The 24,709-nt window shown below is 33.7% G+C and overlaps 1 protein-coding gene across 1 annotated transcript; it reads right to left on the reverse strand.

Moving 5' to 3' along the window:
• Positions 1 to 18,783: 18,783 nt before the first annotated feature.
• On the reverse strand, positions 18,784 to 20,828 carry LOC110783749 (peroxidase P7). The gene is made up of 3 exons (XM_021988119.2): positions 20,490 to 20,828; positions 20,201 to 20,392; positions 18,784 to 19,467 (listed from the first exon to the last, which is right to left on the reverse strand). Exons 1-3 carry the CDS (start codon positions 20,688 to 20,690, stop codon positions 18,913 to 18,915), a joined length of 948 nt encoding a protein of 315 aa, XP_021843811.1. The 5' UTR covers positions 20,691 to 20,828; the 3' UTR covers positions 18,784 to 18,912.
• Between the last annotated feature and the right edge of the window lie 3,881 nt (positions 20,829 to 24,709).

A 24,709-nucleotide genomic window follows, 5' to 3' on the forward strand; every position in this document is an offset into this window, starting at 1 on the left:
ATGTAAAGAATATTTTGGGACACCCAAAAAGAAAAAAAAGTAAAGAACAAAAAGACGGAGAGAGTAATTTGTACTCCATCTGTATTTTAAAAAGAGATACACTTTCCTTAAATGGCCGTATTTTAAAAATATATACACTTTCCTTTTTTGACATGTTTTGGTCTCACTTTCAATTATATAAATATTTCTCTCTTTTTGTTGGTTCTCACACGTACTCACATCATCTTTTTACTATAATAAATAATTCACCCACTACCTCACTCTTATCTTATTTTAATAAATTCAACTCACTCTCCTAAAACTATGTGCCGATCAAAGTGTATCTCTTTTTAAAATACGGAGGGAGTAAAAAAAAAATTAATCAAATTACCAATTATAAAAACAAGTTGCTTTTAATTAAATGGTATTAGACGGAGGGAGTAATAATTAAATATTATTACATGAAAGTATAAATAAAAACTCATGTATGGAATGAAATAAGGAAAATTAATACCACACACTCACTCCCATAAATATATTTTTAAAAACAATACACAGAAATGCAAAATTATGAGATGCATAAAAATAAAACCGAAGTATTACCCTTAAACTAATGAGCACTTAATTACATACCAAAAAAATTGAAACCGTGCAACGCACTTTATTACTCCCTCCGTTCTTTTTTAAACTTTAAGTTTGGTATAATTCACACGATTTAACAACTACATACAGAGTAATAACGCGGTAAAGATTCATCATTTTTATTAACTAAACAATCAAAATTACATTCTTTAATAATATTTTTGCTTTTATCCAAAATTTAACATTTTTTCTTTTTGGTTAAAGTTATAATTTTATTCTTATTAAAAAGAAATTTGAGTGATTAATTTAACAACCAATAAAAATACTTTATATACTTTTCCACTAAATGAGAAAAGTGTGATGAATTTATTCCAAAATGAATTTAACTTATTAAATAATCAATTGGAGTAAATTTTGACAGATTAATGAATTATGCATTTATGTTAAAATATAAAAGGAAATATTCTTTTTTTTCCCAATTCTCCTATGTAATGTTTTTTTTTCCAAAAATAATACTCCTTTTGTATTTTATTGAGTTACAACTACTATACACTGTCACATTTTAATACAAAGTATGAGTTATATTTCACATTTTATATGCCTTTACATTTTAATAATTTCACTCATATATGGTCCTCACTCTACCCTCTCATATCATTTTCTTTGAATAATTAATAGCTCAATCAGAGCATAATAATTGACGAGCCTCTAATTGAGGTACAATAGCCTTTCATAAACGATTTTATTTCTCCGATGGTGAGTCATATTATGTTTTGGGACTTAATTTGAGATTCTAATTTCCATTGGTGGAACTCTAAAAAATCAATTTATTATTTATTATTTCTTAACCTTTGTTGTAAAATTAAAACAAAACTTTCCTATATTAAGGAAAAAATCTTTTGAGAAAAGGTATAAAAAATTCATACGTAACCTAGTTGCAATAGGAAATGAGGGAAAAAAATTAATCCCTTCGCCCCTTGTTGTTTACCCACGCACCAAAAGTGCTTTATTAAGAGTTGGTTGAATGAAATTGATAAGAGATAAAACTGATAAGGACCAAATGGATGTTACTTGATAATAAAGTTATAGTTCTCGTGAGCATTTATTGTAATGGAACAATCTTTTCAGGACGAACAAAAACAACAAGTGGGATAAAGTAAAAGAAAATGAGGGTATAAAGATCGAAAGGAATTTAGTTATGGAGTAAACTATTAGGCAAAATGCTACTGTTCATCAATAATGAACTTAAAAATTAAATTTCTTTCATATTTTTCTTGTCTTTTTCCTATTCAAATAAATATTGTCGAATATATATAATAATGGATATCTATTTGTAGAGTTTGAAAAATAAATCTTTATATTATTTTATTTTATTTTTTGAGTTGTAGTTTTTAAAATGTACATGAAAAAAAGTTGTTACTTTTGTCTCATTTATGTGCACGTAACAATTGTAGATTGGTTGAATAAGTTAGATGAATATTCATCCAATTGTTCACCTTTTAGAACTATGTAAACGTTTGTTGTTCAGACCAAAAAAATATTTATGGCCATGAACAATTAAAACCATGCTTTTATCACACATAAGTACATAGCTAGGTAAGGTAAAAAATTGAAAACCAGAAAGTCAAAAAAGTTCAAAAGTTTTGCATACATCCGAAAATTTATTATATATCGGAGTAACTTGTATCCAATTTTGGGTAACTTTTTGTAGTTTGATTACTTTTGTTTTATGAAAAAAGGATGTATGTTTAAAGGGTTACATAATTACCTTTATACATTATTAGTGATTGTAAAGGGATAATCTAATATAATATGTAAAATATAGCAGTTGATATATATATATATAAGAGTTTTATTTGAACTTAACAATTTAATAGAATACGTGCGTCGCAGGGGCTAAAATCTAGTTTTAAATAAAGTTGACAAAATTGATCACTAACAAATAAACAACTTTTAAATTATCATGTTAACTTTTAAACATTTTGAGCTATATTTACTACGTCGTACGATAATTTTATATTTATTTTACATAATCTTTAAATAAGAACTTGTAAAAAAAAGTTAGGGAGTGAGAATTAGTTTTGGAACGTCGACGTAATTTGATAGTGTAGACCATGTTTTTGATCACGTGGCAATCACATAGTATTACAACATATATATACATTTTTTTTCAAAGGTTAGTGTTACAACTTACAACATATATCATGATAATATTAAAAGATGGAAAAAGGAAAAAGCAAAGTGGGACATACGTGTCATTTTTTCAAAAGTCACCACTATTCATTTACCCTTTAGCCCCAAACTTCTAATTCTCTTTTATATGTAGTTGTAGATAATGTATATGCGTTAACAGTAATATTTGTTTCCTCCGATTATCAAGGTAGTGTAATTCTGAATGAGAAGTTTAGTTTTACTAAGAAAATCATTTCAATGGTATCATTGAAATTTATATTTGTTTGCTTGATTGAAATTTGATCTGTTTTTAGTGATTGATTTTTTTTTTTTGGTATGATGCAGTTGACAAATACAATTGAAATGATTAATTATTTTTTGGTGTTACCACCCAGTTTACCCTTAGTAATTGAAATAATTAATTTGGAAAGAAGAATAGCAGAAATTGGACTGTATGTTTAATATTTTTTTCCTTTCATTTTTCCATGGTAAAGTTACTATCCGAGGTAGATATTATGCTAGCGGTTTTTCTCTAAAGAAAAAAAAAAAAACTGAATAAATTTGTCTGAGTCTACGTGGACAGTAGTTTGATGTCGAAAATACAATAGAAAATAAGTTTTAAAAGAGGCATTTTGTAAGGCCCTGTTTAGTTCACCTTATTTCAAGACATTATTACATATTTCAGATTTAATCCGATTAGATCAGATCAGATCAGATCAGAAAGAATAAGTTCAGATCAGATCAGATCAGAAAAAATAAGTTCAGACCAGACCAGATCAGATCAAATCAGACAAGATTATTATTATTATTATTATTATTATTATTATTATTATTATTATTATTATTATTGTTATTATTATATTTAATATTTTATTACTATTATCGCTTTAATAAAAAAGAATGTTGTTGTCGGTCAATTAAAATCTATTACTTAAGGCATAAAAAAACATTAACAAAACATTCAAATTCATCATGTCCAAATTAAAACCATTAAGTCCAGATCAGAAACGATATGAACATGCAGGTCATGTTCATATCAGAACTGATTTTTATAGATCAGAACCATTATATATCTAGACCATAACTGATAGGATTAGATAATATCCAGATCATGTTCAAATCTGAAAAGATCTTGTCTACATCAGAACCGATCCTTACAGAACCAATATGTATAGATCAAAATCGATTTGTACAGAACATGTCCAGATCAGAATCGATATGTCCAGATTATAACTGGTTAAGATATCGACTCTGTACAGATTATATTCAGATCAGAATTATTCTGCAAAGATCATGTCCATATTGGAATTGATTTGTACAGATCATGACCAGATCAGAACTGGTCTGTATAGATCATGACCAGATCAGAACTGATCTGTACAAATTATGTCTAGATCGGAACTGCTCTGTACAGATCACGTCCAGAGCAGAACTGATCTATATAGAGCAGAACTGATCATGTCCAGATCAGAACTGATCATGTAGAGAACATGTCCAGAGCAGAACTGATCAAGTCCAGAGTAGAACTGATTTGTACTTATCATGTCCAGAGCAGAACTTATCTATCCAGAGCAGAACTGATATGTCCAGAGCAAAACAGATCTGTCCAGATCAGTACTGATTTGTACAAATCATGTCCAGATTAGAACTGATATGTACATATCATGTCCATATCAGAACTGATCTTCATAGATCATGTCCAGATCACAACTGATTTGTACAGATTATGTCTAAATCAGAACTGATATGTACAGATCATGTCCAGATCAGAACTGATCTGTACATATCATGTCCAGATTAGAACTGATCTGTACAGATCATGTCCATATCAGAACTGGTTTGTACAGATCATGTCCAGATCAGAACTGAACTATACAGATTATGTCCAGATCCGAACTGATCTTGTCTAGATCAGAACCGATCTGTACAAATCATGTCTTGATAAGAACCGATATATACAGATCATATCCAGATAAGAACTTATATGTCTAGATCATAACCGATCTATCTAGATCATGTCTAGGTCTATCTAATATAAGGAATAGTTAAATCATGAGCAAAGTCAAATAAATAGTAACAATATTATAAATTTGTGTAACATTTATTTTACATGTAAGTCGTTTAATACTAATAAATGTAGATTTTTGTTTAAACTTAATTATAAAGAATCAGATCAGATCAGATCATATCAGACCAGATCAGAACAGATCAGATCAAATCAAATCAGATCAGACCAGACCAGATCAGATCAGATCAGGAGAAATAAGGTGAACTAAACAAGGCCTAAATCATTCGGAAAACGGTCAAATGAGTCAAAATTAAGAAGCTGATTAACACATCATTGTTGTAACCCGACCCCTATGGATGGGCTATGGCCCTCTGAATAAGTAGGTAGTTGTTACCCCGGCATGTAAGACTAGTCATCTCTGCCACATTGCAAATCCAGCGCAACTCTAAAGACTTTATTGTTTGGTCAAACTTCCTTATTTTCCTACCATTTTGTCTTGATTTCATTTTCTAATATTTGCCCCCTACCTCATTCTTTTCGATATACGGGTTCAATCTTTACCATATGCATAAACTCTTATCAAGAGACTCATAGAACAAGTAAGATGTGCAATCTGGGTCGAAGGCGGATATAATCCGAGCTAAGAATCTAAGATCATATGAACAAGGTGAGCCATGCATAAAATAAATAAATTAGTGTTTGAGTCTCTTGGTGTTTAGTAGTACTTCCGTTAGTTATTGGTTCGTGAGGTGCCAATTTATTAAAGAAAATGTTTTTTTTTTTTTTTTTTTTTTTTTTTTATAATTATAGGCTTGTTTGGCGATTGGCTGTTGGATGTTGACTGTTTCACTTTACTTGTTTGACCGACGGTTTGTGTTGGCTTTTTATGTTAGTTGTTTGACTGTCGATTTTCAACAAAAGTATTTAGTAAGTTGATTATTGGCTACTAGCTGTTTCATACAAAATGTAAATATAAAAATTAAAAGCCAACAAAAAGCTACTCTTAGTAGTTTTGGCGAAAAGTCGGCTTTAGCCAAGAAAAAGTCTTTACCAAACATGTATTATTTGTTGTTTGACCACTTAAAAAGGTCAAAAGCCAATGAAAAAGCCAAACAAGCTCTGTATGCAACTGTTAAATATAGCGGTGTGTGAACATAATGGTTCGATGATTAATAGAAATGAAATTTGAAACTAGGTTATAAATCCAATAAAATTAAGTATTAGTGTTCATAAGTTTTTTTTGATAGCTAATATACATATAATCGCGTCTCAAAATAACAAAGTAATATAAAAAAATCACGGAACTACTTGAATTAAATATATTTACAAAGAGTTAGTTTAAGGTATTTCATTCTAGTGAAGTAAGTAGCCCACTTGTCTTGAACATTATGTATTTTCTTGTTGGTGAAAGACCTCTCCCTTAGGGTATAGAAAACCTTATAAAAAAATTCACATGAAAACGATAAAGATTAAGTTAGAAATATGGACAATATCTAAAGAACCAAAATAAGTAAAAGACAACAAAACCTAAATATATTTTGCAGTGCTTTACTCATAAACCATAAGTATTCAAGCAACTCATGAATAAGCTACTTTTCCAAGTCCAAAGAAACCAAATTATCTTCCTCCAATAATTAAGCCCCCTCCAATAAATTATCTTCCTAAGGCCTTTATATCATCAGTTATACCCAGTACAAATAGGAAATGCTCAAAACAAATTAGTATCCATCCAGACAACAAAATGTTGGTATCATTTCTTAGCGCACGATACCGCTTTGTAGGGGAGAATCAACGTCATCTTCTGAATCAATGTTTCTTTTCAAGCTTCCTCATCACAATGTGAAGTGTTAAGTGTGTATCCCACTAATTGATGCAGTTTCATTAAGGGCCATCTTGTTTTCTTTGATCTCAGAACCAGTCTCCTGAATTTGATATGAGACTGAAATCTCTAAATCAATGGTTTGTTTTGGTTTATCAAACGCTGAGTGCTTCTTCAACCCACTTTCATGAGTAATTTACCCACAAATTAAATCAATTAGGGTAAAACCCTAATCTGGTTACAATTCCAGCAATTTTAAGTTTCGATGATGTAAAATACGGAGTACTAAAGTGTCGATTTGCAACTCTAAGATTATAGAATGCAGGATCCAAGATAAATGAATACCATAAACATGGAAAGCCTGGGGAAACAGTAGCAAAAACTATATAGTCAAGTACTGCCAATTGCATCTTGTAGACAACTAGACCTGGTTATCGGGCGGGGCGGGTCAGGGTCGGTGCGGGTCAAAAGAGGGTCGGGTATTGAAAGGGTCGTTTTTAGCGGGTCGATAATGGGCGGGTCAAAAGCGGGTCGCGGGTCAATAGTGGACGGGTCAATAAACGAGCAATGAAAAATGAAAAACAAAAGAGCCATGTGCAAGTACAAGTAAATACGAAGCTATACACGTAATTTTTTGTATCATTACTATTTTAATTTTCAAAATAATTGTAGTATAAGTTTGACCCTATAATGACCCTTTCCAATAAAGGCCCTGTCCAATAAGAGCCCTGCCCAATAAAAGCCCTATTAATTTGACCCTAACCCTATATCCATTGGACTACCCTGTCCAATAACCAGGTCTATAGACAACATCAACTTGACATATTCTACAGATGCTCGAAACAACAAATAGTAGTTTAAACTCTGTACAAAGCAGAGGATCGGATAATCAAGAAGTGACGAAAACTGATGTCTATATTAACAATAAACCAGCCTAGACTCAAAATGCTTGCGACTGCTAGTTACATGATAATACGAGTAGAAAGAACAGAAAAAAGGTGAATATCATGCAACCATGCAAGGTACCAACATCATAAACAAAACAAAGGTGAGTAGCATGCAACACTTCTAAGGTACCAAGATACCATGACAACAAACTTGGCCATCAATATAATATAAATTCACATGAGCCATGTTGCAATGCCTCGAGGACTAACATATCAAAGGCAAGCATAACAATTACAAGTAATTTGATCACTATTTTTGTTCAAGCAAGATGTATAATTAATAAATTTTGAAGTCCGGGGTAGCAAGACCAATGATGTCTACTTGACTTGACTGTGCATTTCGTTTATTAATAACGTGTCTATGTATGAACAAAAGGATTATAGACAACTGACTGTAATTGGTCTAAAATAAGAATTTGACTAATTTTGTTTCCTAGAGACCCTCTTCTTCGAAACAACTTCTTAAACTTAATGCAACTATAGAAGTGATTTTTCATACTACACTAATATACCTCAGTTACACCAATAGAAATCGAAATTAAAAGCTCAGGAGCAGACCTTGACAAATACTCCGTATATTTTTGAGGACATAGCTCTTGATTAGAAGCACACCCCCCCTCCCCTCAAATGCCATCAAACATCAACACAAAGCGAGAATGCAAGATCTTAGCACGATAGGCACCTAATTATCTGTCCCCCTTAATGCAATACATCAAGAATGAACTTAAAGGATAAAAATATGATATGTAATAGCCTTGATTTTAAGCAGCTCTTAATATGATTTTAAAAGTAATTATTGTCTTAAACGTGTTATTAGAATTTTTCTTAAACCTAATTTTGAGATTAAGATCTTTATTTAATTGGTGAATGAATTTGAATTTTTATTTAAAATATTATATTTAAGCTAGTCTTAATCAAGAAGTGCCATTTATAGCATCTAATAGAAACATAATGAACTCTACATTACCTCAAACTCAGAACGATTTCTTGGCTTGGCAATTGGTAAATATATTGTGGAGGGTTTGTTTTCCCAAAGTGGGCGATGACTTTGTTGGTGTTGTATCAACTTTTGTAACTTTCAATGTTGATTTGGCGATTGAAGGAAATCTGCAAGTTACACATCTTAGATGAAACCCGCGCGCATATGATAGTCCAAATTAGAAATGCTCATTACAAAACTAAAAATACAAACTACAGACTTTCAGAATGTTGGTTGATGTTGCAATTCTCTAATTTAAGTTTACTGCCAAACAACTGAAATGAATTGACTAACACATTATGAAAAACTTTAGCTAGAAAAAGGTTAACAAAAAAGGCAATCCAACTTGGACAATATTATTATTGCAAGATTGAAACACGATTCAGAGCACACGACTTTGACTACAAAATGCCAGAAGGTTAAGTTCATCGCATTTGTTACTGTGTTAGTGTCTGTCAAGAAGTGAATAATCATTTTAGAGGCCAAACCTTAAAATTATCTTTTGACCGCCGAAAAAGGATTTCTACATTTGCATTCATTGACCTGAAAACAAGTGAAGGATGCATCTAGAATAAGTTAGGTGAACAATGCCATTCACACATTTATACAAAGGAAACATACTCATGCAATAATTAGTTAAGTTAAAATTAGGAGATCTAAACTGATTGTCATGCCTTTACAACTGATGATACAAATCCATGTATACCATTTTTACCCTCTTAACAAAAATGTTCTAAAAAGCAAGGTGACGAAGCACTCGAGATGCTTCACCCTTCGCCAAACCTTTCCCAGCTCCATGAAGCTTCAGAGTATTATGCTTGTATAACGTAATTAAAGAAAGTAGCAGTAGCAATATTTAATTTAGACACACATAATACAGACAATACAACCCCCCAAAAAAACACTCTTTAAAATATCAATTAGTGCTACAACTACTTGCAATATAAATGTTACTCGTATAAATTATGGAGTTTAGATGACTATCTATACAGATTAGCTATCAGAATCCGGAACACTTACAACCGATGCTACAAATATCAGTATGAGTCTACATGAGCCCCACAAGTGTCAAAATATTGCTTCAGTTAGATACCTGTTAATTACAACCTCCATGCTGGTTACTAACTATAAATGTTACCTTTCTTAACCTCCTTCCGACCATTCAAAATCGGATGATTGTCCTCAGAGATCTTGAGTATACCAGAAGAGTCATTCAGTGGATTATTTCTGTTAGCAACCTAAACTACCGAAACGTTATTGTGCCATATACCGATATAACGATCAGCAGAGCCCAATAGGGAAATCACAACAAATAAAGAAGGAAATTAATTCTTAGCTAAGGTGGCTAGAAACTATACTCCAAGCTTTGAAAAGGATAATGCTACAATTCCAGGACAAATTGAACCAAACCAACATGTTTGGACTTCCACTTTTTTGGAGGAACAAAACCTAGTAAACTCGGGATAACTCTACATCTAGCTAACTCAACGGGAAAAGAACCGTGCTAATCAAAATTATTCCACAGTAAGGTAATGACCGCATAACTGCAAAGGCCATTACTTGAAAAATCCAGATCAAAACAAAAACTCAAATTTCTAACTCACGAATTCAATTAACTAATTAACTGATAAAATAGGTAACTTATATAAATATATTCAATGTTATAATTAGAATCGTGATTTATTAACTTAATTTGAAAGAGATAAAACATGAAGATAAACCCTAACCTTGTGAGAGGAGAAGATCCGTGGAGAGGGGATGCAGTGTTTTGAACCCTTGCCTGTGGTCGATAGTGTTCCGACAATGGCATAGTATTGAAAAACCCTTACCAGTGAAGGTGGAGAATTGTGCACTGCTTCTGGTAGTGGAGAGCCTCCCAATCCTTAGCCAGTGGTGGTGAAAATCAAAGAGAGAGGAGTGAAAGTCGCCGGTAGTGGATCTAATTGAAGAAGAGGAATTAAGAGAGAGTGAAGCTCGATGGTGGTGGAATTCGAACTGGTCGCCAATGAGGAGGAGATTTCGAGGGAAAGAGAAGTTCATGCTTGCGTAAGGGGAACGTTCCGTAGGAGGAGATTTTTGAAGGAGAGATTTTCGAGTTCAGTAGCAAAAACAATTTAGCAGGTGAGGTAGTCCAATTCATTCGGGAAGGGTGGAACTTTGAAAAATAAGTTCCACCTTTGACACATCTCATCTTCAAATGTATCACTTTTCTTTGAAGTGCCACACATACTAAGTTTTATTTCTCAAAAAATTAAAATCAATAGTCAAATGTGTCACTTTTTTAAAAAGTGACATTTAATGTGATGCATAGGAACTTTGTTCTACTACTGGTTGATTGGTCATAGAGATGATTTTTTATGTGTGTATTGTGTCGTTGTAGCGTTGTTGATGACCTCGTACTCGGGGTGGTGTGGCTTGTAAGAGTTTCACTTTTCTTAGTACAATTCCGCCAAGTGTTGGGTATCGTGTGTGCTGTGATTATCGTCAGAACAAACATTGTGCTCATACGCATATGACGAGGGAGTTGTGTCGTCGATGTATTTTTGTTGGAAATATTGAGGAAGATGTAGTGGGCTTTAGTTTATTTGTGGTTAATTGATTGAGTAATGTTGATGATCTTTGAGTATGGAAGAGGAATTACAAAGATACTTTTGTGGGGAATTGTTCTTGTTGTATTGCTAATGCTTTACAATGCTACATATTTATAGTAACACATTGTTGGTGGTTTCCACCACTACACTATTCTAGACTATTCTACTCTAGACTATTCTACTTTCTTCCCTTTGTAGATAGTTCTAGGTTTTTTTACTCTTAGATATTTGTTTAGGATAGTCTAGATATTTTATTACATGTTTCTAGATTTTTCCAGATTATTGTTTTTAACACTCCCCCTTAATCTGAAAAATCTTGAACTCCAAGTTGTCGACGAAATTGGATGAATTTTTCTGTTGAGATTGCCTTTGTGAAGATATCCGCGAGCTGCTCCCCGGTCTTGCAGAATTGTAGCTCGATCTCCTGCTTCTCGACTAGTTCTCGGATAAAGTGATGACGTATCTCGATATGCTTCGTGCGGCTGTGGAAGACTGGATTTTTTGTCATGGCTATGGCAGACATGTTGTCGCAATACATTCTTGTTAGGTCTTCTGTCGGTTGTCGTAGATCGCCAAGAATTCTCTTGAGCCAGACTGCTTCACATGATGCACTTGTTGCTGCAATGTATTCTGCTTCTGACGATGATAGAGCCACGGTCGCTTGTTTCTTTGATGACCATGAAATGGCTTTAGTTCCCAACTGGAATACATAGCCACTTGTACTCTTCCTGTCGTCGATACTACCAGCCCAATCACTGTCGGTGTATCCCGTGAGCTTGTAGTCATCTTCAGTCTTATATAATATTCCATAGCTTTTTGTGCCTTTGACATACCGGAGGATTCTTTTTGCTGCTGCGAGATGAGCTTTACTAGGTTCTCTCATAAACCTTGACACGATGCTGACAGCATGTACGATGTCGGGTCTTGTGTGTGTAAGATATATGAGAGATCCGACCAAGCTTTGATATATTGAGGCATCTACTTTCTCCTTGCCATCATATTTGGAGAGCTTCTCATTGGGTGCCATTGGTGTGACAAATGGCTTGCAATCTTCCATGTGAAACCTCTTGAGTAGATCGTCTGCGTACTTTTCTTGTGATAAGAAGATCCTTCCTGGTCTTTGCCTGACTTGCATCCCAAGGAAGTATTTCATCTCCCCAAGGTCGGTCATTTCATATTCCGACATCATGGCCTTCTTGAATTCTTCGACCATTCTTGAGTTAGTGCCCATGTAGATAAGATCGTCTACATAGAGGCACAAGATGAGAAAATCATGTGACCCTTGGGTCTTTATATAGAGTGATGGCTCGCTTGGGCTTTTTGTAAAGCCATTTTGTAGAAGATAGCCATAAATCTTGCTATTCCATGCACGAGGAGCTTGTTTGAGCCCATAAAGGGCTTTTCGAAGGCGATATACCTTTTCTTCTTGGCCTTCGATGACATATCCTTGAGGTTGCTCAACATATACTTCTTCATTGAGCTCCCCGTTGAGAAATGCAGATTTAACATCTAATTGAAAAACTTGTAATTTAAGTTGAGCCGCAAGTGCGAGAACTGACCTGATCGTCTCCATGCGGACGACTGGAGCATATGTTTCAGTGAAGTCGACTCCTGGTTGTTGTGAGTATCCTTTTGCGATCAGACGAGCCTTGTTCTTTTGAATTGATCCATCTTCATGCTCCTTGATCTTGTAGACCCATTTGAGGCCTATCACTTCCTTGTCTTCAGGCTTGTCAACGAGCTCCCATGTGTTATTTTTCTCAATCATTCGAATCTCCTCGTTCATTGCTTCGATCCATTTTTCTTCTCGTGTTGCTTCATGAAAGCTTAGTGGTTCACCGGCAAAGAGAGCCATGATAGCATAATTGCATTCATAATTCTCCAAGTAGGATGGAGGACGCCGATCACGTTGAGATTGTCGAACTGCTTGAGTTGGTCTTGAAGAACTTGAAGTTGATGTTGTGCCTTGTGAACTGGAAGGTGATCTTGGGCTCCTTGGTGATGATGGACTTGATGATGATTGTGTTGCTGGCTGAATTGGGCCTTCTTCTCCATTTGGGCCTAGTGGAAGAATGTCTCCTTGAGAAAGTTCTGGATCATTCTCGTTCCATTTCCATTGTGCTCCTTCATCAAATTTCACATCTCGAGAGATGATTAATTTCTTGGATTCGGGATTGAAGAGACGATATCCTTTTGATTCGTCACTGTATCCAATAAAGATACATTTCTCTCCTTTTACATCCAACTTTTCTCGATTTTCTTTCGGGATGTGGGCAAATGCAATGCACCCAAAAACTTTAAGGTGCTCAACTCTTGGCTTTCTTTTGTGCCAAGCTTCATAGGGGGTGACTTCCCTGACTGCTTTTGTGGGAGATCTGTTAAGAATATAGACAGCTGCATGGACAGCTTCCGCCCAAAAATATTTAGGAAGATTTTTCCCTTGCATCATGCTACGGGCCATTTCAGCAATTGTTCGATTCTTCCTTTCCGCAACACCATTTTGTTGAGGTGTGCGTCTTACTGTTAATTCCCTTTTAATACCATGCTTTTTACAAAAGTCAATGAATTCACTACTTGTGAATTCTCCCCCACGATATGTTCTTAAAATTTTCAAAGAATGCCCACTTTGTCTCTCCGCGAGGGCTTTAAATTGCATGAAGTGAGAGAATGCTTCTGATTTATGCTCCAAGATATATACCCACATCATGCGTGAAAAATCATCAACGAACAATAGAAAATATCTTTTTCCACCGAGAGACGGAGTTCTGGTAGGGCCCCATATATCTGAATGAACAAGCTCTAACGGAGCTCTAGCCCTCCAGGATGATGTAGGGAATGGCAATCTATGCATTTTGCCATATATACAACCCTCACATATTTTTCTTTCATTATTTATTGGTGGCAGTCCAACCACCATTTCCTTTTTCTTTAACAGTTTTAAACTGTCAAAGTTTAAATGCCCGAATCTTAGATGCCACAGTGTGGATTCATCAACAATGGAGGAGAGAGTCATATTATTTTCCAATTGCATTTTTAAAGGAAATATTTGGTTAGGAGCCATATGGACTTTTGCAATTATTTGGCCATTTTTCTTATCATATATGAGGCATATATTATTATCAAATTTCACCATATAGCCTCTTTGAGATAGTTGGCCTACACTTAATAAGTTTTGTGTAAGCCCAGGGACATAGAAAACATCATGAATGAATTTAGAGGAGCCGTCTTTTGTTTTAACGAAAATAGTCCCTTTGCCAGCAGCATCTTGGCTACTTCCATCACCAAGTATAATTTGAGTTTTTATGTTTTTATTTAGACTGACAAATGAATTTTTATTGCCAGTCATGTGGTTTGAACAACCACTATCAATATACCAAGTATCACTTGGTTCATGTTGTGCATTTAAGCATGTATAAAATAATTGATCGGCGTTTGTGTTACTTCCGGTGAAATTAGCCTCTTCTTTTTGTCGGTACCAACAATCTTTCTCAAAGTGAGTGTGCTTGTTACACCTTTTACATTTATACCGACAATCTTTTGTATTATGGCCATTTTTCTTGCACAAATTGCAATATGAACTTGATTGATTATTTTCTCGACTCCCTTGATTTTTATAATTTCCTCTCCCTCTGCCACGGTTATATGAACTTCCTCTTCTTGATTGATAATTTAAACCGTGACCATTTTTATTTTCTCCATTGTTAGAAAATCTTAGTTTAGCTTGAAAAGCTTGTTCTAGTGGCTCTTCTGAAAAATTACGCATTCTTTCTTCATGAGCTAAGAGTGAACCCATTAGCTCAGTTAAAGTGAGTGTTGATAAATCTTTATTAGCTTCTTCTATTGCAGCCACTATGTGATCATATTTTGCTGTAAGACTTCTTAATATCTTTCTTATAATTTTAACATCTTCTATTGTGTCTCCATTAGATCGAATTTGATTAACGATGGTTGAGACTTGATCAAAATATGATTGAAGATTTTCATCTCTAGACATTTTTAAAGTATCAAATCTTCCCCATAAAGATTGTAGTTTAAAGAGAATTACCTTTTCGGAGCCTCTATATTTTGTCTCCAAGATGCTCCAAGCCTCCTTGGCCGTTGTAGCAGCCATGATGGTAGGAAGAATTGTTCCATCTACTCCACGATAGATTAAGGATAAGGCATAGTTATCCCTTATCCTATTTTGTTTGTATTGCTTCCTTTTTTCTTCATCCCAAGTAGCTTCTTCATTGGCATCCTTGGGTTGTTCGTACCCATTTTGGACTAGCTCCCACAAATCTTGTGAGATAAATACAGATTTCATGCATTTGCATACACCATTGTTGGTATTTTCCCCTTTAAATAAAGGTACCCAATTAACTTGGGGATAGTTAAATGTGTTTGAGGCCATGTATATTTAAGTGGTGGTTTATGTTGTATGCAAGAAGTATTGGAGGCTTTGGAATAATTGGCTCTTGATACCAAATGTTGGAAATATTTAGGAAGATGTAGTGGGCTTTAGTTTATTTGTGGTTAATTGATTGAGTAATGTTGATGATCTTTGAGTATGGAAGAGGAATTACAAAGATACTTTTGTGGGGAATTGTTCTTGTTGTATTGCTAATGCTTTACAATGCTACATATTTATAGTAACACATTGTTGGTGGTTTCCACCACTACACTATTCTAGACTATTCTACTCTAGACTATTCTACTTTCTTCCCTTTGTAGATAGTTCTAGGCTTTTTTACTCTTAGATATTTGTTTAGGATAGTCTAGATATTTTATTACATGTTTCTAGATTTTTCTAGATTATTGTTTTTAACAATTTTTGTACTAGGGTCTGTGTGAGTGTTGTGAGTTTAATCAGTTCTCTTGATGCCTGTTTGTAGTAGATGAGTAATACCGTGAGTTTAATTAGTTCTCTGGATTTCCTATTTGCAGTGGACGAGTAACATAGTTAGTGTGTTGGGTGTTTCTTATTGTTGGTTTATGGTTGGGTCATTGTTGTGGAAAGGAAAGAGCTCTTACATATGCATCCTTTATTTGCTTTAATTTCTTCTAAATTGTGCATTTTACTTTAGCATTAGGAGTTTGTGTATATTGTCCTGCTATAATTACTAAACGTTCGTCCAAGTATATAGATTAGTGTATGGTTAGAAACTTAGGATTGTTGTTGGTTGGCAGTCTTGCAGTTGTATCGTTATTTAATTAATTGATTTTATTATTAAGACGCAACTTATTGACTTTACATATGCGCTATATGCGACTTTCTACTTTTTTTTTTGTTTGGTGAGACAACTTTCTTGCTTATTTTTGGATGTGAAACCTTAAAAGGCATTCCTAATATTGTAAGACCTATAGTGATACTACGTATTTATTTATTTTTAAGACCTAAATGATAATTTATTAATTTTTTTGAGGGTAAGTTATCCAATGAGTATTATTCCCTAAGGAGAGGAACATGCCACATCCAGCTTTGTTTGGGTTTATCTTTTGAGACTGTTGTCGTCGGAGAGCTTAGTACGGAGGATTTCTTCCCAATAGTACTAGATTTGGAGTATGGCCATACTTAGACTAGGGCGGATTTCTTCCAAGAGAGGATTTTTTCTCGACAGTTTTCATGAGATTACCATGTTTTGCGATTCACTTGTGTTCCGTTCTTACCTCACTCTTCCACTATTATCTACATACCTTTTTAATTTGAATTTTATTTTTGTTCTGTTGCACGTGTTGTTTAATCTCGATTCTTATCCTTGTAACTAATTATTTAATTTGAGTCGATTGTTGCTGACTTATTGGTTATCTTACGTGCTTAGCTTATTATATTTAAATCTATGATTTTAATTGTCCAGTTTAACGTAGACTTGGTTAACTACTAGCTAGTTGCTTCCCACTGATTGTGGACCGTTGTAAATTCTCCTTTTCAGGTTAATCTTTTGCTCGGGCTATGGGTTATTTGCTAGAGAGTTTATTTGCTTTCTTTACTTCACCTTTCTTTTTGTGATTTATGAATTATGACATTTGGTTTTGAGGTTGTATTTGCCTCATTTGAATCTTTTCCTTTTGACTATTAGTTCTCCCCCCCCCCCCCTTTCTTTTTGTGATTTATGAATTATGACATTTGGTTTTGAGGTTGTATTTGCCTCATTTGAATCTTTTCCTTTTGACTATTAGTTCCCCCCCCCCCTTTTGAACCTTTAGTTTGGTGACATTCCCAATTAGATGGTATTTCCGCTACCGTCTTATTCATAATAAGATGTTATTTTTCTTATTTTCTTAGTTCAAGTTATTGGGATGTTACACCGTGACCATCGGGAACCTAGGTAGGAAATAAAAACACAACGTTAGACTCTTGAACCACACGTTACCATCAGATGGTATTGGTTTGTTGTCGTGCGCAATGCCCCCTAGATTAACTTATAATAGTTAATTAATCACGCTTGAGTAGAGTAAGAGAGACCTTGACTTGCCATAGCTATAGTATGTGGAATCCCTCTTCCCTAGTCTTATCCATTATTATTGATTACCCCATTTCTACAATCAGTGACAAGTTGTGCAAACAACCGAACCATTGATTATTGTTATAGTTAAGTGTGCTAGTAGCTACATGTGTCTTGCTAGTATGGAAAACGCTTGATATATTGCCGAGAGTTCGACCCCTTACTTACCCCTTATCTACCACATTTTGGATATTGTCATAGGAATGAGCCAAGTGAACTAAATTGTATTACTTCCGTGGATTCTAAGTATTTAACGACGTGCTTAGAGCCCATCAATGATGTTTACACTTTCCGTTTAATTCCGTTTCATAGTGTTCTTCACATTGTGCCTTATTCTATTTTTTGGACATAAAATTTTATCATCTTACGCCTCTTACCCCACAACATTTATCACTTTCCACTCTCTTTCTCTTGCCTCTGCTTGGCTTCGGACGGTCCCATTTCGGGTTCGGGACAGACGATGAATGCTAAGACTTACCGATGTGTGTTGTGTTACCGGTTGGGTGTTCCTTTGTTCTCTGTTTCGACACCATGTTCTGCTTGCTCCAGGGTGTTTGCAGGATATCTTCGGTGATCATGCGGTGTCGTGTGCTGGCATTGTGGGTATTAAACATCGACATAATGTTGTTCGTGATACCCTAGTTGATGTTTGTTACCAGTCTGGGATTTCGGCACGGAAAGAGGTTGATATTGGTCTGTCTGGAGGGAACGACAGAGCTCTCTAACCCGTTGACGTGTTGCTCTACTCCTGGGATCGAGGTCGTGATGTGTGTGTTAACTTGACAGGATCTTATCCTTTGACACAATCTGAGTTGTCTAGTATAGCTTTGATCCGGGACGGGTTGTGACTGATGCGGATAATCGAAAGCGGGTCAAGTACGAAGCAAGCTGCCAGACAATTGGGTATGATTTTCTTCCTTTCTCTTTTTCTTCTTTGTGGAAATTGGATAATGATGTTGTTGCTTTGTTGAAGTGAATTCAGAAGTTCTCTGTAAATTCAAGACATTAGGGCTCGTGTTGCTGCTCATATCTTCATAAGGATAGGCTTTGCTAGAGTTAGAGGAGTGGGGGTCAGATTGTATCTCGGCTTCCCACTAACTTTTTGTACTTTGATTGACTTTGTTAGTATTTGATTTTATTATTATTATTATTATAATAATAATAATAATAATAATAATAATAATAATAATAATAATAATAATAATATATGTTACCGAGTACTAATTATAAAAACAAAAAAAATTGATATAAATTCCTAAACAAATAACAAAAAAATGTTACATATTGTACGTTTGTTCTTCAAGCATCCTATCATCTATGCACATAATACTATGAATGATGAATAATTGCAAATTAATTAACAAACCTACAATGCCTTCTAATTTCACCACTAAACCCAGTAAGTGGGCTAATACTGCCCATTTTTAGCATTGCAACAACAAAATCCTTACTCAAGGCATAGTTACTCCTAGCATAAAGTCTAACCCATGCATCTTGAGATCCACCATTAAATAACTCTTGGTCCGAATGAAGAAGCCCTTGCTTAGCCATGAGATTCCGGAAATAGCCATTATCAAAGTGGTTGGGAGTACTCGTGTCGAGAGGGGCCAAGTTATCATCCCCACCTATGGATGGACAAGTTGCCATCTTGGTTGTGGCAAAGGCTGCATTGATGTTGTTGGCCTCATTGTAGATATGGGACCGGTACGTTGAGCACCGTGCCATGCCGATTGTGTGGGCCCCGCTTAGGGCAGTCATGTCACGGGCCGTCAGGTTCTTGGCGGCAAATAGAGAGATAAGGGTTGCGAGATTGGCTGTTGGTGGTGGAAGGTTGACATTTGCTGCTTCAAAGCTTGCTGTTCTTGAGTCTTTTCTTCCAAGTGATACCGTCCATTTAGGGCCTCCCAACTATATTTAGGATTGGTAAAAACTAAATTAAGTACAAATATAATAAAAAGAATTTCAAGACTAAATGATTATTAAATAGAATGAAAGTTTTACAAGTACTACTTTCTCCATCACATAATTACTTTTCCTATTTCTCTTTTCAGGTGCGTAGAATACTTTTCCTGATTTTTTTTCCCATTATAATCACATAAACAAACCATTTTACCTTCATCCAATTTTATTAATACCAAATTTATCCTCGATTTTATTAAAAATCATGCCAAAAATCAGAAAAAGAAATTTGTCTGTATTTTTAAATTAATTTTTATTTTGTACGAACTTCATCTAATTCGTATTTTCAATTTTTATTTTTAACTTTTGATTTGACATAAATTAATGAGCAATTGGTAAATAAATATGTTCACCAAATTTACCAATGTTACTGGTGTACATTAATTTTAGTCCAAATATTATACTTCCTATTAAATTAAATTAAATTACTACAGAATTTTTTTAAAAAAATCTATTGTAAATCGAAAATAGTTTAGGGATTGGTGAATGGGTGGGTTCGAGGAGGTATCTTAGTTTTTACGAGTAGTTAAGAAAATGTATACTGGTTAAATTATGTGATACAGAAACAATTAAGAAGAAGAACCAATACTTGTTGTAAAGGCGTTATATAGGTAATTCAACAATTGGGGTGAAGGGGTACATAACTATTAAGTATTAACTACATACTTCGTATAATACTTACCAAAACAACTCCATCTCGTGCAGCAAGGGCAAGAATGTCCGAACAAGATACAGTAGATTTACATTTAGCTTCCACATTCTTTTTTATTATGTCCATCAATTTAAAACCCCTCAATGAGTTTTGATTTGCATAGGCATTCTTCTCACCTTTGAAACTTGGTGTATCTTCTAGTAACACCGATGCATCACAACCCTAATTAACAAAATTAACCAACACCAAATCTTACTAAAAAAAACAAGTAATAATTAAATAAATATGCATTGCATTAGTAATCATAATATATACTCACATTAACAAAGCAGTCATGGAAGAACAAGCGAAGCATGGAAGCACCCATACGCGGTTCCTTAGCCACAGCTTGAGCCATCGTATCACGTACAATGCTTTGTAGAGTCGGGCAAGTTCTTGCGTAGAAGTTCGGAGTAAGTTGAGCATCGATAATGGTGGCACAAATAAGTAGCCATAAAAGAGTTGATGATAATGAACCCATTTACGGAGTATTAAAGCTAGATAGGAGTAGATCCTTAGAATTCTCTTAAACTCATGGGAAGGGTCAATTTTCAATTATATATATTCTCTTGAAATTAGGAACGTACATTAATTGAAGTACGTAGTGTAGTGGAAATTGCCTTGCCTTATATATAGTGCTATTTATAGATATGGCGCGCACAGCTGGACTAAACCGTGTGCCTTTTTAGTTGTGAAATGCCGTGAAATACATGGCACCTTGCTTAATCTTACTTTACAGTTTTCATTATTTTGTTTGGGTGCACCTAGTCTTAGGTACACCATACATGCATGAACTCATTTACACTTTTCCTATTTCTTTTTTATACAAATTCTTGTAAATGACCGCCTTACGATTAATAAAATCGGCCGACTAAATATCAAGCCAGGCCATCCACCTCTTGGCTGGCATATTACTGAACATGAGTCAAATAAATATCAGATGGTAGGATAGAAGACTAAAGCCACCAAGTATATATATAATAAGTACTCAAAATTACACACTACTAATGGTGTTTTCCCGGCCTCTATGAAACGGGCCAAGCTTGCAAATGACTGATTTACAGTTAATAATTGTTGGATGATCATATGTCACATCATACACCGGTCTCATGGACCAGTCATGGTTGTCATAGTACCGAGTATGAACTTATAGTTAAGTAAGTATCAGATGATATGATAGAATAAGACAAACATCCAAGTGTATACTCCCTCTGCCCCTTAATACTCGAACCGTTTTGACTTTTTGCACTATTCACATAATTTACTTTGACCCTATTTTATATTTAGTATACGTAAACAAATGTTAGTATATAATTTATTGTTGGCTTCATATATCTTAATATACATTTTCAAAATATGAATATTTTAATTTTTTTTTATAATATGTAGTTAAAGATATTGGTGGTCAAAGTTGTGCATTAACAAGTGTGTCCAGTCAAAACAGTGCGAGTATTAAGGGATGGAGGGAGTATTAAATACTCTAAGGCTCTGTTTGGCACGCTATTTCAAGCGTCTTAAATGATAAGATGCTGAAATTTTAAGTCACCTTAAATGATTATAGTTGTTTGTCAAGCACCTTAAATAGTATATAAGGTCTTGAAATTGACTTAAATTGAGATGTTATTCAAAGTAACGTTTCAATTTAAGGTCCTTAAAATTTTCATGTATTTTAACTTTAATTTTTTATTTAAAATAAATATTTTACAAATTTCAGCTCCTTAAACCATTCATTAATTCTACCAAAACGACTTATCTAATAAGATACCTTATTAGTTTCAACACCTTATCAATTGCAGTTACATCTTTTTCAGTTTCAGCTCTATTTTAGTTTTGCCAAATATGGCCTAAATTTATATATGGTACCAGTGTTTTCCTTTTTCTTGTGAAATTGCCAAGCTTACAAAAGGACTTCAACCCAATTTTACTTTTGGAGGATAAACCAAATTTGTTTTTGGGAATAATATCGACATAATTCAAAGGCACGGTGCATATTTGATGACAAATAAAAGGCATGCAAACAAATTTAAAAACGATGGCGATTTATGTAATACTAGCCAAAGAATATTTTTGTATGTTTGTCAAAAAAGAAAACAGCCAAAGACGTATTATTCCTGCCAATATAATGGAAACAATGGTTTGCCTCTATTCTGTCCAATACATTTTATGCAAATTTGTTTTATTGTGTGAATTTGTGTATCGTTGCTCAAATTACTTCACGTGAAAAGATGTCCATTCAAGATTGGATGGAGAAACCATATCTTGTGATTCTTCTTAGGTTGTCAACGCTTTTCATCGTTTTTCTCCGTGTATTATAATTTGTTTTAGATTTTTCAAAATATCAAATTTTTATACTTTCGATTATTAATTGTTAAAGATGTGCCCTTAAGTGCGCTAATTTATATGAGTGATTATAGGAAAACAGAAAAAGTATCAATGACTTGAATATTTTGTTGTTGGAGAAAATGTTAAACTAAATTGTCCGGATTACATTATGAAAAAATTAATTTCTATTAAGAAATATAATATGGTTGCCCATTATACCCCTGTTAATATCTGCGAAATATTCTAGGGTTTATTAAATTCTAACTATTGTATTTTTTGATTGTTTATTTTTTATTTTACTTATAGGTATGAAGTATTAATTATACCAGAGTTGTCTAAAAATAAAAGAAATATCTATCGAAGGGAAATTATCTATTACTATATACTAAAAGAGACAACAGGAATGACACATGTCAATTCCTGATGCGATTTTTTCCCGCCAAAAATCACTTTCCCAAAAAAGCGTATTTGTTTTCTTTTATTTTTATTCTCTACCTTTTTTTATAAACTATTTATGTATGGAAACAAATTTTAGTTTATAAATTATGGAAATAATAGATACGACGTAATAATAATTATTCTAAGTTGGTAATATTTTAGTCAAATCTCTATATTAATAATGGAAAATATATCACTAATATTTTGGTTAAATTACCATATTATCATTTTAAATATGCACATTAGATTAATAAATTTAAACGAGTATGTTAATAATGTTATAACTATGCAGTAGTTTGGGAGATATTCAGTTAAATATTTTGTGAAAAAAATGATCAAAATCCGTACGTGTACGGGATCTAATCTAGTGTACAATGAAGAAGGGTGCTACATTACCAGATATCGAGACAATGTAAATATATGTACCGCATGCAAAAGTATCAAATTTTCGAAAATGATAAAGGTCGCAACATGCGACCTTCAAGCCGTGTCACAATGATGAAGCCCTTTATTATTCATGTTTCAAAAAAGTTAGAAAAATCTTAATATTCTAATTTGTTTCATTCTTTATATCGACTATCTTATTTACATATTTTCATAGTAAGAATATTGCATTGATAGTAAAAATATTCTGATAACGGATAGCCTACGTGACGCCTATATGTACCAATTAAACTCCGACACGTAAGATTGCGACAACTAAATGTTGTCGGAACTTGCGACCTTTATCAGCACCCTCAAAATTTTACTTGTAATTGTTTAGGAATATGATATACACAGCTTATAATTAATAGAAACATTTGTCATTTATATTCTAAACTCTTGTCCGTTTTTCTAAAAATAGTTTCACGTTTGAGTTATTCGTGAATAATCCAACATTTAAGGCTATCTTTCAAAATAGGCTTTGACCTTTTGGTAACTGAAATAATAAGTAAACTAGTATGTGCCCTTGCTATTGGACGAGTACATATAATAAGTATAAAAGTTCTCTTAAACGACGATGTTAACTACAATGTTTATTGTGTAGCAATACCAAAATGTTTCTAAATAATGTATGTGTCTTAAACAAAATATAAAACTCGAAGTAAGAAGCTAGCTAAAAAGATATCACAAATTAAGTTCTAGATCAATGATAGTCTAAAAATAGATTTGAAACTGCAAAATTGACTTTTTAGGTACTTTAATTTTGTCGATGTCCTATTGAAAAATAATGAAATTGTTCTTCCCATTTCACTTGAAATATTGCAGCGAGGCACGTAAGATAAAAGTGTATAAATTCATAAGAAGTTCACTTAAATACTTCTTCAAATACCAGCTCCAGATTTCTGATTATAAATTAAATTAAATATCATGGTTAATTGTGTCCAAATCTATATTAGTAAGCTCAACAAAATATAAACTTACCCGGAACGATTTCCTTAGGAATTGTTAAAACTAAAATTTATTCTCAATTTCTATTAAATTGAAAACTATTTCCCGTGGTACCGTCTAGTCGTCCACGTGTGGTCGGATACGATTTTAAAAGAAAAAAATCACTATAAAACTGGCAGGAAAACTGACATTTCAAACACTTATAAGTTATTGTAAAGTCGTGCACAATTGCACATGACTCATACCAAAGTGGCATACTTGTATCAATAATTAAACTGTACCACGAAACCAGAAATATTTCACCTAAGACAAAATACACCAGTGTCATTCTACAATAGAACATTAAATAAAATTATTGATATAAATACA

Source organism: Spinacia oleracea, chromosome 4, assembly GCF_020520425.1.
Source record: "Spinacia oleracea cultivar Varoflay chromosome 4, BTI_SOV_V1, whole genome shotgun sequence".
Taxonomy (NCBI): Eukaryota; Viridiplantae; Streptophyta; class Magnoliopsida; order Caryophyllales; family Amaranthaceae; genus Spinacia; species Spinacia oleracea.

Coding starts and splice junctions, on each gene's coding strand:
- LOC110783749 (XM_021988119.2), bottom strand. CDS start 20,690: ATGGGTTCATTATCATCAACTCTTTTATGGCTACTTATTTGTGCCACC. Junction 20,393..20,489: donor TCCATGACTGCTTTGTTAAT/GTGAGTATATAT, acceptor TTTGTTAATTAG/GGTTGTGATGCATCGGTGTT. Junction 19,468..20,200: donor CACGAGATGGAGTTGTTTTG/GTAAGTATTATA, acceptor TCCTAAATATAG/TTGGGAGGCCCTAAATGGAC.